Genomic DNA, 16619 nt, shown 5'->3' with positions numbered 1-16619 from the left:
GCGAACGAGCCGCCTCCGCCTGTTCCCGGCCGAAACAGCCTCTGCACGACGCCGCGGCCAACCAGGCGCCGCCCTCTCCAGTCCCCCGCGCCTCCCCCTGCCTGCCTGCTGGGCCCGGGCCAGTCCCTTCCAGGAAGAGCAGAGGCGCGGCCAGCAGCGGCAGCAGCCCCCGAGCGCTCCCCGCAGGCGGCACCCGCGCCAGCCTTCCACGCAGGAGAGCGAGCGCGGCGCCCTCGGCGGTGAGTCTTCCACGGGGCCGGGCAGGACGCTTCCTGGGCTGCTGCTCTCCAGCCAGCGGGTCCCCCACCACGGCCCACGGTGGGAGGGGGGGGGAAGGAGGGAGAAGGGAAACGTGATCATGGGCAGTGTTCCCTCTAAGCTGAGTTAGAGTGAGCTAGCTCACCGTTTTTTATCCTCCAGCTCACACATTTTTGTCTCAGCTCAGGGCGGGATGGCTGCAGAACAAACTAATTAATGCAGGAGCCAAATGGCTCGCTCACAACTTTAATGCCAGCAGCTCACAAAGTAGAATGTTTGCTCACGAGACTCCACAGCTTAGAGGGAACATTGATCATGGGACTGGTTACAGGGCCGGATTTAGACTTGCCGGGGCCCTAAGCTCTACAGAACCCAGCGGCCCCGACTTGTTTTAAATTACATCCGCTGGTCTCAGGGGAAAATTTAAAATATAGAGGCCCTTTTTAATATTTGAAATCATTTTTTTTATATATTGTGCTCTTAGTTGGGGCCCCAGCAGATTGCGAGGCCCTAAGCTGTCGCTTCTCCTGCCACCCGAGCAGTTCGAAAGCAAGAAATTGCAAGTAGATCAATAGGGACCACTTCGGTGGGAAGGGAACAGCGTTCCGTGCGCCTCGGTGTTTAGTCATGCCGGCCACATGACCACGGAAACGTCTTCGGACAGCGCTGGCTCTTCGGCTTTGAAACGGAGATGAGCACCGCAACCCTAGAGTCGGACTCGACTGGCTTTCGAGCAAGGGAACCTTTAGCTTTAAGCTGTAGCTTATTTAGCTTATGTGTAAATCCGGCACTGGACTGGTTATGGTTGGATTTCGGGAAAAGGGTGCTAAGTAGATTTGAAGGGCTCGGCTGAGTGGCGCCTCTGGCCGTGTTGCTCGAACCTCTCGACGCTTTCGGTTCTTGCAGTCTGTTATGGCCACAGTGGTTGTGCCCGGGGGTCGGTAGATTGCGTGTTCCATAAAGGACGGCAAAACCGACCTCTGCAATTAACATTTAAGATGGGCCTCGTTTTGCAGGCTGAAGTGTATTAAAGTGGGTACTGGATCTGATTGTGCAGGCTGTTGTTTTGTATTTTTCTTGCCCCCTTCCTGTGCATTTTAATCCCTGTTTTAAACATGTCTGATTTAGCCATAATAACTCCTTTCCTATGGGATTTACTTCCAAGCTGGCACATTGATTTACTTACTTCATTTAGACCTTGCCTTTTCTCCCCAATGGAAACCCAAAGCGAGTGACACCTTTTGGGGAGGGGCCGTGGCTCAGTGGCAGAGCATCTGCTCGGCATGCGGAAGGTCCCAGGTTCAGTCCCCGGCATCTCCTCTTAAAAGATCTGGCAGTACACACACACACACACAATACCTTTATTGGCATGAAAGCACAAAACATCTTGGAAATACGAGAAAACACGATCTGGCAGGAGGTGATGTGAAAAGCCCTTTTCTGCCTGAGACCTTGGAGAGCGGCTGCCAGTCTGCGTAGACAAGACTGACTGGGATGGACCAAACATTCATCAAAGTATTCGTATTCTCTCCTCCGTTTTATCCTTACAACAATCCTGTGAGGTCATTTAGGTTGGGAGCAGGTGACTGGCCCAACTTCACCCAGCGAGCCTCCACGGCAGAGTGGGGATTCAACCCTAGTTCCTTCTAATCCTAGTCCAGCACTCTGACCACAACAGACAGTGCAATCTTACTAGGAATACAGAAGTCGAAAACAAGTGGGAACCTGCAAGGACTTGTGGGGGGCATGTTATTCCCTCCCCACTCCACTGTTTCCTCTTTTCCTTCCCTGAAAGCCCGCACAGTCTTTTCCTGCTCTCTTCGCCTTCCCACCCACCAGCCAGCCTATGTTTCTGCCCCCTGTCTTCAGCTTTCCCTTCTTCCCTGTCCAGGAAAACTACGGTTCATTTGCATGATGGGGAACCCGCAAGGACGTGGAAGGGAGACCTTGCCACCTACAGCTCCCTCCCTGCACTGTTTCCTCTTTCCATCCTCTTGGCAACCTTTCCCTGGTTTCTTCCCTCCTTGCCACACTTCAGCCAGCCTGTCTTTTATCTGTTCTGCCATCTTCAGTTGGGATGTAGGAGGCCTAGAATGTAGGGGAAATGATTCAGCAGTAGAAATCTTTTGCAATCAGTGTCCAGCTGGTTGTATCTTTGACGTTGTTCTGCTTCTCTTTCCCCCCCTATCCTGCCTGACTGTTCCTTTGCATCAACTACTGTCCTCTCCAAGCACAAGGACATCTGTGCTGGCACTACAAAATAAGAACAAATTGAGCAATGTGTGCAAGATGAAGCAATCTGCTGGAATGGCTTGTCTTGATGGTTCTGTATTTGATTAGGGGGGGAAACATTTCCCTGCCCTTCCAATAGTTCTGAGTAGTTCACAACAACAATAACCCAAATAAACAATCCATTTCAAAGAGCTCTGAACAGAAAAGTAGAAGAAACTTGAAAGAATCAGGCTGCAATTACATCCATGCCCTCTCAAATATTACAGATCTGTCATAAGTCTTCTTAAAGGATGGGAGGGAGGGATTTTCACTGGTTGAGAAGGACATTGGGTGTACTTGTTTCCATGGAGTTAAATTGATTTATTACCTCTGCTTTTATGGCTCCTGGCCTGCAGGAACCTGAAACCTGATTCTTCTGTTCTTTTTTGCCTGCCAGAAGATCCACCATGTGCTGTCATGACATGGTCTTGAAATTATGGCTTGAAATATCTGCTTTGTTTCTCTTTTTTATTTTGTAATATCTGGCCTGATGAAGAGTTCTGGTGAACTCAAAACCTTGCAAACTGTTGCACACAGCAGCTGTGGGGAAGGACTTCAAAAGGAAGGAGAGCCCAAATGGGCTCGGAGTGATCCTGGCATTCCCTCTTCCCATCACACGACTCTGATGTATCCCCCCCACCCCACCCCCACGCCCTGCTTTTCCCCTGATAACTGGGCATCTAACCTCTGTTTCCTCCAGAAATGGCTGCTATGGTAACAGAATGTGGAAATGTGAGGATCATCACCCAACTCATCCAGCAGAAAGACCCGCAGGGAGCAGAGGTGCTCAGTGAGTCGGGGTCGACTTCCATGTCCTCACAGCTCACACCAGCCCAGCCCAAAACCTTCGCAAATACACTGCCCAAGGCACTGGGGGTAAGTAAGGCCTTTGTAAATGTTTCAATGTTACTAGGTCCAAATACTGTCGTATTGCAGGGATGCAGCAGGTCTCACGCTATAGTGAGAGACCTCCCAGCATCCCAGGGCGTTGTGCTGGTGGGAAGAAATGGGGGAGGAAGGAGCATGTGCCAGTCTTGTGGTGGTTCCAGTAAAACCAGAAATTACACAGTGGAAACTCTACAAAATCTCTGTGTTGAAACCACAGAGGTCTTGTACATTCTAAAGCATCTAGTGGCATCACTTCCAGTATAGATCAGAACGGATGCCAGCATGTGCCAGCACAACACCAGCACATTAGGGCCCCCCCCCATTTCTCTGTCTTGCGGGATTTCTTTTTTTGGGAGGGGGGGGAGTAGAGCAACTATTGGGAATGAAAGCTGACAGCTGGGAAAAACCAGAACTCTGACAGGGTCCTTAACTGCTTTCAAGACTCTTCCTCACACTGAATGATCAGATGGCGCCTCCTGCCCTCCAAGTCGTCGAGTTCCAGTGGTGGTTCATAGTATTGAGAAGAGTATCTGACTGGGTTTCGCAACATTTGGAAAGAGAGCCACCAGGACTGTTCATAATCTAGACCTTTCTGTGTAAACTGTTTCCAACCTTTTCCCCCCCCTAAAGGAAAAGTATATTACTGCTGTTTTACCTCTTAGCCTTAACATTGATCAGAATAAACCCTGACTTTTGATGACAGCTGTTGTGATATAGTAGAGGATCAGAGCTGTCTCATCCACTAGGCATACCTAGGAGGTCACCTAGAGCACCAGTGTGTCCATGAGCTGTAGGTGCACCAAGCCCACAGCATTGCAGGATCATTAGCCATGGCCTGCAGCTGTCCTGGGTGGTGCCATGCTGAAGCGTCCAGGTGGCAGAGGGGGCCTTCTCCGGCCACCAGGTCCAGCGTCATCTGGCAGCATGGCACCTGGCAAGCAGTGGCCCTAGTTGCCACCCCCAGACTGATGCACCCAGATGGCAGCCAAGGTCTTTTCCTGTTGCCTGGGCCAGGATCAAGCGTCATGGCAGCCCAGCAGACAGCCCCAGGAACTGTTGTGCTGATGCGCTTGTGTGGTGGGCAGTGTTAAATCAGTTCTCAACACCGTTCACTTCAAAGAAAGTTTAGTTTATTGAGACGTTGATAGATACCATACCTGACTAAAAAAATACACTGCCATCCATGTCATGGTCTTAATGGGCAGATCCGGCTTCTGTAGCTCTCCTACTATACACAAAACTTGGAATGGGAAAGATACCGACTTCTCAGGCATCAGGAGGATAATAAACATAATCTCTAGACTAAAAACAATGATCACCACTGAAAAATTTGAAGCAAAAAGATGAGTGTTCTGGTAAGTATTTCTCTGTGGCGGGTAAAATGATAGTGCAGAGAGACCCTTGCAGATGGATGACAGTGATGAAGATTCAGTACAAGCCAAGAGCAGCTAACAAGTTTAGCTTCGGTGGTTATGATGGCAAAAGTGATGTCATTGGCGACAGGAAGAGTATGGCAGAGAGGAGATGGTTGTAGTAGTGATGACTGTGATAAGATGCAGCCATATGAGAAAGATGGCAGCTGGTGTTCAGGTAATGGAACTATTGCTGATGAAAACAAAATAGTAAGCAAGATGAGGAGGAAGTTAGTGTGGGCGACAACGACAATGGTACAGATGCACCCAAACACCCAAGAATACTGATTCAGAACCTCTTTTTGCTCTCTTTCCAGGTTGTACAGATTGTTTTGGGGGCTACACAGATTAGTTTTGGCATTGCCCTGACAGTAGCACAAGAAGACTTGAAGAAACTCACTGTGAAAAGCGGGGTCTACTTCTGGATTGGAATCTTGGTAAACAATATCTGCCTTGAAGAAACTCAGGAGTTCGTCCACCATTTCCCATAAGCAAGCAGGCCTCGAAGGAATTTCTGTGGGGATCTGTCTGGGTTCAAGCACAGCTACTGGGGCCTGTAGCTGAGTCATGAGGACAACCCTTAAGCAAGGCAACCAGCACAGCTGCCTAGCTAGTCCCTGCTTAGGTGTTTATTCTGCTGCAGATGCAGAGAACTTGCATGTTCTTCAGATCTGGCAATGTGCTTGTTTAGTGTGCACCTCTTACTCCTTGAAGATGATCTCTGATATGCTTCAGATGTTACTCAGCTCATGTAGTGCATCTTGACCCACTGTGAGGAAAGCTCTGATTGGAATGAATTTGGTGGTGGGGATGTCATGAGCACCTGTGCACTTTCAGTCCCGGTCACACGGGCTGTAAAATGCGGGGGGGGGGGGGCGGGGCAGTTTGGCCTGGAGCAAAATAACGCGCAGCAGGCCCGATCACACATCCCATCGAGGTCCCGTGGGTGGGGGTGAGGTGGTGAATAACGCGCAGCAGGCCCGCGCGGCAAAGAAGCGGTGCGGCGCGATCTCACCAACGGCATGTGCAATTCTGCGGAGCAACGGAACTTTTGCTATCCTCTTCATGCGCATGCATGGTTGGGTGCTTGTGCGCATCCCGTGGAGACTTGGGAAAAAAACCTGTTTGCGACGGGACATGGGCTGGTGCCAGATGCCATGGACTACCACCGGAAAGGCGATCAGACGCCCGCCCTTGCCCCGCGGTTTCCGGAAACTAGTACCTCGGAGGTACTAGTTTTTTACGCCGCATCTTCGGCGGGAAGCCTCGGGTTCGCCACGGGAGCTCTATGCTTCCCAGATCTTGCGGTGTGATCGCGCCCGGGAAATCTGCCTATCATCCATCTCCGTAGGGTGGCTAATGCTCCGTGTGACCGCAGCCTTCATCTCTTGTGAGCCTCTCAGCAGCCTGACTCGTGATGGTGCATGCTTTAGGCTGTGTGGGTGCATCCCTTACCCAAGACCCTGCACAGGTTTCCCTCCCACAGAATCTGTTTCAGAATCTGTTTTTCATAGCATGGCTAGCAACTCCTGAGCGGAAGGAAAAGCAACCTGATGATTGTTCTTCATTTTTCTTTTCTTGGGTAGCTCCTGCTCTCTGGGGCCTTGTTGGTGGAAATGGAGAAACGAGACCATGCACTGCTGGTAAATATTCTCCCAAGTATTTCTTCAAATTAAAGCCAAAATAGGTATGATATGGATGTAGCCAGAGCTGGTGGCAATATTTGCTCAGGGCATATGCCGGATTGTGCATCTGTACAGAGAAAATGAATTGTTTGGGGGACTTAGCAGCAAAACCATTAAGGTCAGGAGAAGAGGTAGAGTCCAATAAAGCTAGTTATTATAATGGAGGCAAAAGTCAGAAAAATCAGATGGGGAAAAGTGCATTTACGATGGCAGTATAAACAGGCTTATGGGCTGAGGCTGGGCAGCAGGCATATTTTCATAGGATAACACAGATTAATAATTCACTAGTGAATTTCTGGTCTTGGATTTTAACATGCTCCAGATAGGCAGATCATGAGAAGGGAAGGCAGGAAGGGTTGCCTCTGTGCTTAGTACTTGTGGCCCTTTCTTACGTGCCCAGGGAAAAGCTGATCACCACTTTGGGGTCAGGAAGCAATTTTTCTCCAGGCCAGTTTGGCTGGAGATCCTGGAGGGTTTTTTTGTCACCTTCTGGGCATGGAACAGGGGTCACTGTGTGTGTGAGAGGGGGGGGCAGGTATTTGTGAATTTCCTGCATTGGGCAGGGGGTTGGACTAGATGGCCCTGGAGGTCCCTTCCAACTCTATGATTCTGTGATTCTAGTTAAGCAGCCCGTTAAGCAGGACTGCTGAGCAGACACCTGCAGATTTTGCCAGTCAAGAGTGTACAAGTCAAGGGAGGGTGCTCTCCATCCATCCCTCTTTGTAGTCTGTGTGGTACTTCTGCACTGCCAACAAATCAGGGCTGTAAGATGTGAGAGCTTTTGAAAGGTCTGGAGGTAATATAATAGTCACGGTTGCTCCCATACATTCATTTTTCCTGGTCAAACATGGTTGTGCGGTTTTGAAGCACTACAAAAACTTACTTGACCGGAGATTGTACAAGGACTGAAAATGTGCATTTGCACTTTGGGCAATGATTGTTCAGTCACTGTTGTGTGCACACAGTGCAGCAGCACTCCTTGCCTGCTGCAAGGGACAAGAGGAGGAACGGGCCCAGCTCAGTCCTCAGCCTCCTTCACCACCATCCTTGCTGGCCTGCTTGGCGTCACTCAGCTGGAGCTTCCATCTCAGATCCAGGGATCTAAAGGGGGGAAAATCTAACCGGCAGTTGGCATAAATGTCTGCACTGTTGGAATTACCTGTCACATTTGGCTACTTTACCCAAATATATAAATATTGTACAGAATTCAGCCACTGTGAATGCTGCTCTTGCCACCAACAGTGAGTGGCTGCTATTTGGCTATCTGTGCAATCCACAGTCTAGCCATTGCTTGGAAAGGACGAGTTTCTTTTTTTTAATTGACAGAGTTTGGACGACAGAGGAGGTAGGAGGGATCACTGAGGGGACACCAGATAAAACAAACAAGTCCTCACCTGCTGGCTGAAGGTGGAAACGTGTAAGGGGACGTGTAAGGAAAATATCGCTGGGGAGAGAGTTCTGGAGTTCCATAAAAAAAAGGGGGTGTCATGCATGCATGGTAAAATGCACCTGGATTAATTATGCAGAAAGCATCTTGAAAACATGGAGCAAATCACTGTGTCATGTGTAAGATGAGAACAATTGTTCTTTCATTCCTATTTAAACTGTGAAAACATACCAGGAAAAACAACAGTCATGATATCCTTACGTCAGTTTTAGGTTCATATTTCCTAACTAGTTGTCTTGGTGTGCTTGCTATAGGGGAGACTCTGTTTGCTTGTCAACTTGCTGGTCAGTGGGGCTTCCGTAGTAGCAGTAATTCTCCATGGTACTGAGATTGGAGAAGAGACTGTAAAAGACAACATCTGTGGTGGCAGTGGCGAATATTATTGCTCCAGTGCTAAACAGGTATTTCTTTATTCTTCCTATGCATGTGGCAGCAATTCCTGACTTGCTTCAAACGATCTCATTGATCTAGGGCTCAAGGCATTCAGAAACATTCAAAGCTATTTTATGTCCAAATGAATGCAGAAAATAGTTAATATATGTTGAAAATATTCCACTCCATTATCATTTATACCATGTCAGTGGCCAGATATCAAAGGAACACAAAGGTGCACAATTCCAAAGGTGCTGAGATATTTTTTCCCTGTTTCAATGTTTAAGAATGAATATTAGGTACCTTCATGAAAGAGGTAGAAATAAGAGCAGCGAAGACTCTAAGCTGAGTTAGTGTGAGCCAGCTCACAGTTTTTTAGCCTCCGGCTCACACATTTTTGTCTTTGCTCAGGAAGGATGGCTCCAGAGCACACTCATTGATGCAGTGGCCAAATATCTCGCTCACAACTTTCATGCCAGGAGCTCACAAAGGAGAACTTTTCCTCACAAGACTCCACAGCTTAGAGGGAACATTGGGAAGAGTATCCAAAGTAAACTGAGATTCTCATGTCTGTTTACTGCAGAAAAAGTGAATCATACTAAGAACGGCCAATTCAAACCTGATCAAAGTATTCTGCTACAAATGAGCTGTGATGTTAATGGTTCTTTGGGGTTGAATGTCCCTCCCTCATCTTCCTACAAGAAATTTATATTAACAGTGAGTCCAGTTTACACATGCTGTCCCCAGAGTTTTAGTTAAATGGGGTAAGAAAGGGAAGAAAAGAACTTGATCTGAGGACTTGATTAGGGATGGGCATGAACTGGGGAAATGTGGTTCAGTTCGGGGTTCATGGCATGCCCAGTTTGCACACAATGAACCATCACAAACTTTTAGCAGTCAAACAAATGGATTTGATTTGTGAGGTTCGTGGTTCACTAGAATGGCTCCCCAGCATGCTAGAGACACCAAACTTGCAGGGAATCTGTGGCTGACTCTCCTTTGCCTGCCGTCCAAGTTTGGTGAGGATTGGATTTACGGGGTCTGAGTTATGCCCCCCCCAAGAAGGTGCCTGTGCAAGCGAAAGACATCAAAGTTGTGGGGGACCTCCCCCAGATACTCCTCTACATGTCCTCTGGGTTCCACTCCCTCTGTTGCTTTGAAGTTGTGTAAACATTTAAACTGAGCAGAGACAGTGTCTGGAGATGTATCTGTTCATGAGCCAGCACGAACCTCCACAAAAGCTAGAAAATTTGTGCCAGTTGACCTGCCACAAACTTCACTTTGTGAACCATGAACTGGCCAAAATTCATCTCGAACTATAGTCCATGAGCTGGTTCATGCCCATCCCTAGAGCTGATGCTCATTTGTAATCTCCCTAGAAAGGTTTGTTTTAGGATCTTCCTAAACTACCTGTCTTAACGAAAAGTTTTAGAGAATCCAAGCTTTGGAGCTAAGCCAAACTTCAGCAGTTGTTGGGCTTCATCTCCAAGACCTTCTTGAAGGACCACAGTTGTCCATACCTCTGCCTCTTGGCAGGTTTCTTGTATGTTCTTCAAAAGCCTTCACATCACATTCAAGATATTAAAGCCAACAGATCACAGGACTGAACTGTTCTGAAATGTTGACTGTTGTATTCCCCAGCTGTGGTTTAGGGCATTCCTTCTGAAATTATGGTCAGACAGTGCAATTCCATACGGCTGGGTCAGTGATAACCCACATGATTGTTCCTTCCCTTTGCTCGCAGGTGCTTGTGTATGGCATGAACTCAGTGTTCATCATCCTTTCACTGCTGGAACTGGCAATCTCTCTCACTGCTGTGGTGGTTGTCTTCAAGTCTACAAGACAGCAGTCCTATAGACAGATGGTGAGGATGGAACCCCACTTTTTTTGCCTTGCATACTTGCTATTGCTGTGGTGTATCCAGCCCTAAATACCACCCTTCCTCACCCATCCATCCAATCAAAACCATTATGTAGAAAGACAATCACAGGCTTGGTTGCATATTAGCTCCAAAAATGCTCCCTCTCCTCCTCTGGCTTTAACAGTATGGCTAGAAGTTATGTCCTGCTTCCATGAAAGATGTCATTTTGGTTTCAGAGTTGCAGTTACTCTGATACCTTTGTTGCCTCTTCAGTGGTCATCACTGTTCTTCCCTGTACGCGTTTATTAGAAGGGTAAAGCTTGTAGATCACTTCTGTTTGAGAGCCAGTTTGGTGTAGTGGTTAAGTGCATGGACTCTAATCTGGGAGAACCGGGTTTGATTCCCCACTCCTCCTCCACATGCACCTGGCTGGCTGACCTTGGGCAAGCCGTAGTTCTGACAAGAGCTGTTCTTGAAAAAGAGCAGTTTCTGTCAAGAGCTCTCTCAGCCCCACCCACCTCACAGGGTGTCTGTTGTGGGGAAGGGAAGGGAAAGGAGTTTGTAAGCCGCTCTGAGACTCCTTCGGGTAGTGAAGGGCCGAAGGGTATAAATCCAATCTCTTCTCTTCTTCTTTGTGTTCTGATGTATTTTTTCCAGGCATCAAGATAGAAAAGAGGCTTCTCTCCACTCTCTCTGTTGCACCACTTGCAGACGCACTGAGCACAGACCTAAAGGTTTTCCTTGCCTGTCAGCTGTGAACTTCTTACAGAGTCATCACCTTTCCCAGGTGGACCCCAGTCATCAAAAGAAGAAACCATTTCTGCATTCTGATGTTTTGCTGTCCAGAGAAGAAAAACCCTATGCCAGTTTGCTCTGCAAACTCTCCTTCATCGGAAGGGCCATTCAGTAATACCAGAGCCTTCCTCTATACTTCTGTACAATATCAAGAGAGTATACTTTCTATACCTTCAAAGGCTCATTTTTGAGCTCTCCTGCCTGTCTCTGGGAGATAACTAACCATGTTCTCCTTTGTTGTAGCGAGGGTATGTATGTTTAAGGGACAGAGGGCAGTGAATGACCAAACAGTCCCTGGATTTTTCTGGACTTTTTCCAACAGCACTTTCACTCATGGAAGTGTTTTGAAAGGATCTTTGTAGTGGAATATACCCAAGACAAATTTCATTGAAATGGGAAGTCCCTGTGAATTTTTCAGGAAAAAAAATATGGAGTAAGAGCCAGTCAGTAAACTAGTAGCTTGCTTGTGGATCTTTCTGAAAAAATCAGTGTGGGTTTTTCAACATTTGCATTGTTTTCCATGTTTATTCCTCCATCAGAAGAATTCTCAGGGAAAGTGCTGCATCAGTGCCTACTGCTTTTTCTAACCAGAGGATAAAGATACATTACAAAATCTCCCTGCATGCATACACCCACCAAAGACCCTTCATGTTGAAGCTTGCCCCAATACTCTAGACAAAACAATGTTTGATGTTCAGATGGGTTTGTACACTTACTGTGTCACCACTTCTTATAAGGGACACTGAACTATACCACTTAGATAACCACCCATCTGCTTGCAATAATTCATGAGAGGGGAGAGTCTGACAGCAGATAACTCCAGCCTACTTCTAATGTTACTTGGAGATAGGTGGGAATTGCTTCACAGAGGTACCCAAAAGATTGTGGGTTGGATCCAAAGGTGCCTTCTGCTCACACAACAGTGAGCCATTCTCGGACTCCTTGGATTCCTACTTGAGAAGCAATCCCCTATATGGCATCTCTTCATGAGGGTCCCCTGACCCTTAGGAGCAGATTCTTGAGTGGTGTGGTGGGTTGCAGAAAACAGGGGGGAGTTGGAAGAGATCTGTTCCACAGGTGGAAGTCCTGCTTGCCATTCTTAAGACTAAACCCAATGAGAATAAATGCTGTAAGAAAAATGTTAATGTTATGCACATTCGGAGGCAGAGAGGCTGATGTCTCCTTAAATGATTTTGTTGCACTAAAGAAGCAGGGAAGGAGCATGAATAGAATATATACAAGATACAGGAAAATTAATCGCTAATGTTCTATGTTCAGCAAAAAGCCAAGACATACTGCTCAAGGTGAATGTGAATAATGTGAATAATTCAATAGTGGATGTTCCATTTAATGGAAATCAAATAAGCTTTCAGGAACTTGATACAGTATGTTAAAGGTGTGATAGTATGCAGTATTAATTCCCCATGATAATAGAAATAAGGAAAGATTGTAAGCCAATCCGTGCATTCAGCAGAATCAAGTCAGTTTTGGATTCAGCAAAATCAAGTGTCTTCTAAATAGTATCACTTCATGCAAGGGTGAGACTATATGCATGAATGTTCTCCCATGGGAAAAATCCCCACATGTAGAAAAGCAGTATGTCAGGGAGAAGTCTAGGCTGCACTCGTCTTCACTGCTTGCTAGTTTTATATGGGCAAGAAGGTTTTTAGAAGGCAGAACATTAAAGAAGACAGTTCCCCTTTTGCATTCTCTAGTAGTACATTCCAGGAAGAGCTATACCAGATTTCTGCTAACTGCACAGATTGGCCCATATATCAGAATTGGCTTTCAGTAAAACATAGCATGAGAACTACTGCTACAAGAAATGTTTCTTGATTATCTGATTCCTTTTTTTTTTGCATCACTTTAGCGAGAACCCAGTTGACTGCAGAATGTTCACTCTGTTAGTGTCTGTTAACTAGGCTTCAAGTATTTTGAGAACTTTGTCTTAAGGCTGCATCTGCCAAACAGACACTGGTTTATGTACCATGAGAATCTTCGTCATTTAGGGTGCAGAACACTAATATGGAACCTTTCTGGAGTTTGTCTTTAAGAACTCAAGAGATCTTTCAGCAGGTTTCTTTTGGGGGAACCATGCCTGAAATTACTGTTGTAATTAATAACTTCAGAAGGATTATTACACATGCCTATTCATGTGTATGGGTATGATCTAGGCAACTGTACTGTTGTGTTTTAAGAGGCTGAATTGTGCATCAGTATTTCTCTGGTTCCAGTCTCATCTTTGCTATGAACTCACTGGGTAGATTTATGCAGGTCATATTTTAGCGATATTATTGGCAATCTGGGCAATGACTCTACTTAGTTTTGGACAGATATAAAATATTTGAAAATTTTGAAGCCAATGGTATAAATTTGTTCCCGGGGGGTGGGGGATTTGGGGACAACTGAAATATATGCAATACTTTCTTTTTATCAAAACTAAGCTTGCTTTACAGCTTTAACTACATAAAATCCATAATTTGTAACAGAATATAAATTGTCTTTTTAACGGATTTATGGAATTTAGTATAAATAGTTTTTTATAGGCAAAATTTTGACTACTTGAGAGAGAAATAATTAAAAACTGCTGCATCCTATACTTCCTAGGACACATATCTTAGGTTTTATCATATGAGAAAGGAAAACAAATTTCAGAAACGAAATGTGGTATTCGGATGGAAAGAGTCTTGAACATAAACATGCAGCATATTTTGATATCAAGTTCAGATTTATAACATGGAAACCACAAAGCTTCAACAGTATTACCATACTCATTACCATACTCATTATAGCATATTAATTCTGTACAAAATAAGTCACATTTAAACAACATATATTTGAAAATGTTTTGTATCTGTCTTATACATGGGAATTGGTACCTGTAGATCAGGGGTGGCCACAAACTTGCTTAATGTAACAGCCACAGAGAATAAACTTCAGATGTTTGAGAGCCACAAGACATGAACAAATGTTACACAAACATTTTTATTGAAAAATATGCAAATTTGCTTTTTATGAACATTAAATTAAACTGGGTGAAAGAGCCACATGTGGCTCCCAAACTGCAGTTCGGCCACCCCTGCTGTAGATTGTCTCTATATTTGGAGAGAGAAAAATTAAGTCCCTGGGGGAACACCCCCCCCCCCCAAATTGCATATCTGTCGTTTTGGATGATATGAATAGTGTTAGGGTCAGTTCAGATATAACAGCCCACCATTGTTTTCAAAGGGTGTTACGGACTAGGCCATAGCCTATTACTTTTTCATTTTTTACATAGCTGAGAGAGTCTCCTGTAAAGGAAAATTGCAAGAAAAGAAGCAGTTGCTGCATTTATAACCTAGTACATAAATGTGAGCAATCGTACTAACTTTATTAGAATTACACATCACAGAAAGCAAGTGTCTTAAACCACTGCGCTAGTGTTGCACAGATTAGTGTATCATTAGCATGGTGTATTCAATGGAATCTCTTTGTGCCTGGCTTGAATCAACTTTCCTGTTTTTATATAGTATCGCTGGCTTGACTGAGGGTTATACAGCTCCTTCCAGCCATGTGTCTTCTGTATTCCAATTAAAATATATTGGTCACTCTACATGTAAAGTTGTACATTACTAATTTCATCTGGCATGAAACGGCTGGTTCCAAAGTTTTCCTATGTGCCTATACCTGTGTTGGTTCTGCTGCTTCCTGCATAACAAACCAGTAAATAGATTTATAGTGAAAAACAGTACCATAGAACTACAACAGTGTATTTAGCATAGCATTCTGAACCCACTTTATTTTCTTTATAGTGTAACACTGGAATAAAAATAATTTCTGTACTATTGCCAGAATTCTGTATCAAACTGGTATTCCAGTGATCTCATTAAGAGAGTCCACATATAGGGTAGAATCCGAACAGTTTTTCCACTAGTGGAAAAGGGAGGAGGGGGTCCACTTTGGCCATCAAATACACTATGTTTGTAATCATGGGACCTGCATGGATGAAAGCCCTGTGATATGGAGTGTAATAAGGAAGGGAATTGGCCAAGATTGAATGAAAAGGCTGCCTGGATCCATAAACAAGAAATATAAAAATGTTTTGCTAGGTTTTAGTTTTTCCCAGATATTATTACATGGAGTGTAATTACATGGGGGGGGCAACAGTGGGAGGGCGTCTAGTGTCTTGGCCCCACTGCTGGACCTCCTGATTGGCCACTGTGACAGAGTGTTGGATCAGATGGGCCATTGGCCTGATCCAACATTGGCTTCTCTTATGTTCTTACTAGCCTGATACCCGTGCTTCGCTACGGTATTTAACTTCCGTAAATCCAGTTATAATACTGATGATGTAAAGTTTGAAATGTAACATTTGTTGTAGGAATTCTAATAGAGAAGATTGTAGTGTAAAAAATGAAGTGAGACATAGGTACTTCTTTTTTCTCTACTGAAGGACCTCTCTGTAGACTGCTGGGGCGAACTCCCTCATGGCTTTAAGCAACTGCTACTGCACCTGACAGACAACCGCCTGTTAGGTGTAGGAGGTGGGGGGAGTGTGTTGGAAGCCATCAGAGAGGCTGGGCCAGCAGCATCGCTAAGGTGATCCTGCTGGAGCGGCATCCATGATGGATTAAAGTACCCTGGTAGAACCCACATATGCCTGCCCACCAGACGTCATTTCGGGGGGGAACGCAGTTCCCCCGGGTGAGGTGCAGGGGGGCTGGGCACATGATGAAGCCCCGCCCCCTGCTTCCGGCTGCCCTGCTTCCGGCCCTCATTCAGCCAGGAGGAGGCAGGAGAAGAGGGAGGGTAAGTTGCTTCCTCCCCGCCTCTCCCCACCCCTGCCTGCCTGGGGCCAGGGAGGGCCTTGGCGGGGCTTCCTCGCACTCCCGCTGGCCTTGCAGGTCCACTGCCGGGCCCCTGATGTCAGGGGGTGTGGCATATGCTAATGAGTTCCCCTCGCTCTTTTTCTACAAAATGACCCCTGCTGCCCACAAGAGCTCATATGACTGGGGAAAAAGCTTCCTTAGTCCTAAAGGTGCCTGACTGGACTCCAACTTGGTTCACCTGGTGGTAGCCCTAGTCAAGGGTCATTTCCTGCAGGAGCACACAGGAGTGGCGCTTGGGCAGTAAGGAGCACGTGCAACAAGCCCCACCCTCTGCTCCCAGCAGCCCTCAGTCAGAGCAAGAGCCAGGTAAGTTGCAGAGCCCCCCCCCCCCCGTCCCAAACAGCTAGCCATCCAAAAGAGTCCAGTGGAGCCCGAGCGGTGGGTGTTGCCTTCTGACACACTTCCGGGTGATGCCAGGGGGTGTGGCATATGCAAATGAGTTATGCTAATGAGCCCCTGCACCTCTTTTCCTAGGAAATGACCCCTGGCCCTAGTCTAGCAAAAAGCATGCAAGGGACGCCTCCCGCTGCAGCAAAGGGGATGCTAGCTAAACCCCCCCCCCCTTCCAAACGCCTTCTAGCCCAAAGCCCACGGGGGATTGTACATACAGGCGAGGGGTCCGGCGTTGGTTTTCGCGCAGCCCTCCCAAGGCCGCGAGGAGGAGGTAGAGGCGCCGCCCCCGTCGCTCTAGGCGCTCACGAGCGTCGCTGCACGATGACGTCAGGACCGCGACGGTGGGCGCGTCCTCCTGCGCCACTTCGC

The 16619-nt window shown here is 46.6% G+C and overlaps 2 protein-coding genes across 2 annotated transcripts in view; both read left to right on the top strand.

Annotated features, from left to right (window-relative positions):
• The first annotated feature begins 68 nt into the window (after positions 1-68).
• MS4A5 (membrane-spanning 4-domains subfamily A member 5) lies at positions 69-13936 on the top strand. Its single transcript, XM_015411388.1, has 7 exons — positions 69-239; positions 3230-3405; positions 5147-5266; positions 6416-6472; positions 8216-8362; positions 10078-10197; positions 10852-13936. Exons 2-7 carry the CDS (start codon positions 3232-3234, stop codon positions 10861-10863), a joined length of 630 nt encoding a protein of 209 aa, XP_015266874.1. The 5' UTR covers positions 69-239; positions 3230-3231; the 3' UTR covers positions 10864-13936.
• The window catches only part of CCDC86 (coiled-coil domain containing 86), a 13947-nt gene continuing 8541 nt past the window's right edge, over positions 11214-16619 (top strand). The window contains exon 1 of the mRNA XM_015411387.1: positions 11214-11237. Coding sequence (XP_015266873.1) covers positions 11214-11237 — 24 coding nt within the window. The remainder of the gene's footprint in view (positions 11238-16619) is intronic.

Source organism: Gekko japonicus, unplaced genomic scaffold (genome assembly GCF_001447785.1).
Source record: "Gekko japonicus isolate JY-2015 unplaced genomic scaffold, Gekko_japonicus_V1.1 scaffold2829, whole genome shotgun sequence".
Lineage (NCBI taxonomy): Eukaryota > Metazoa > Chordata > Lepidosauria > Squamata > Gekkonidae > Gekko > Gekko japonicus.
The sequence above is the reverse complement of the archived record's forward strand: the minus strand, read 5'-3'. Positions and strand labels throughout refer to the sequence as shown.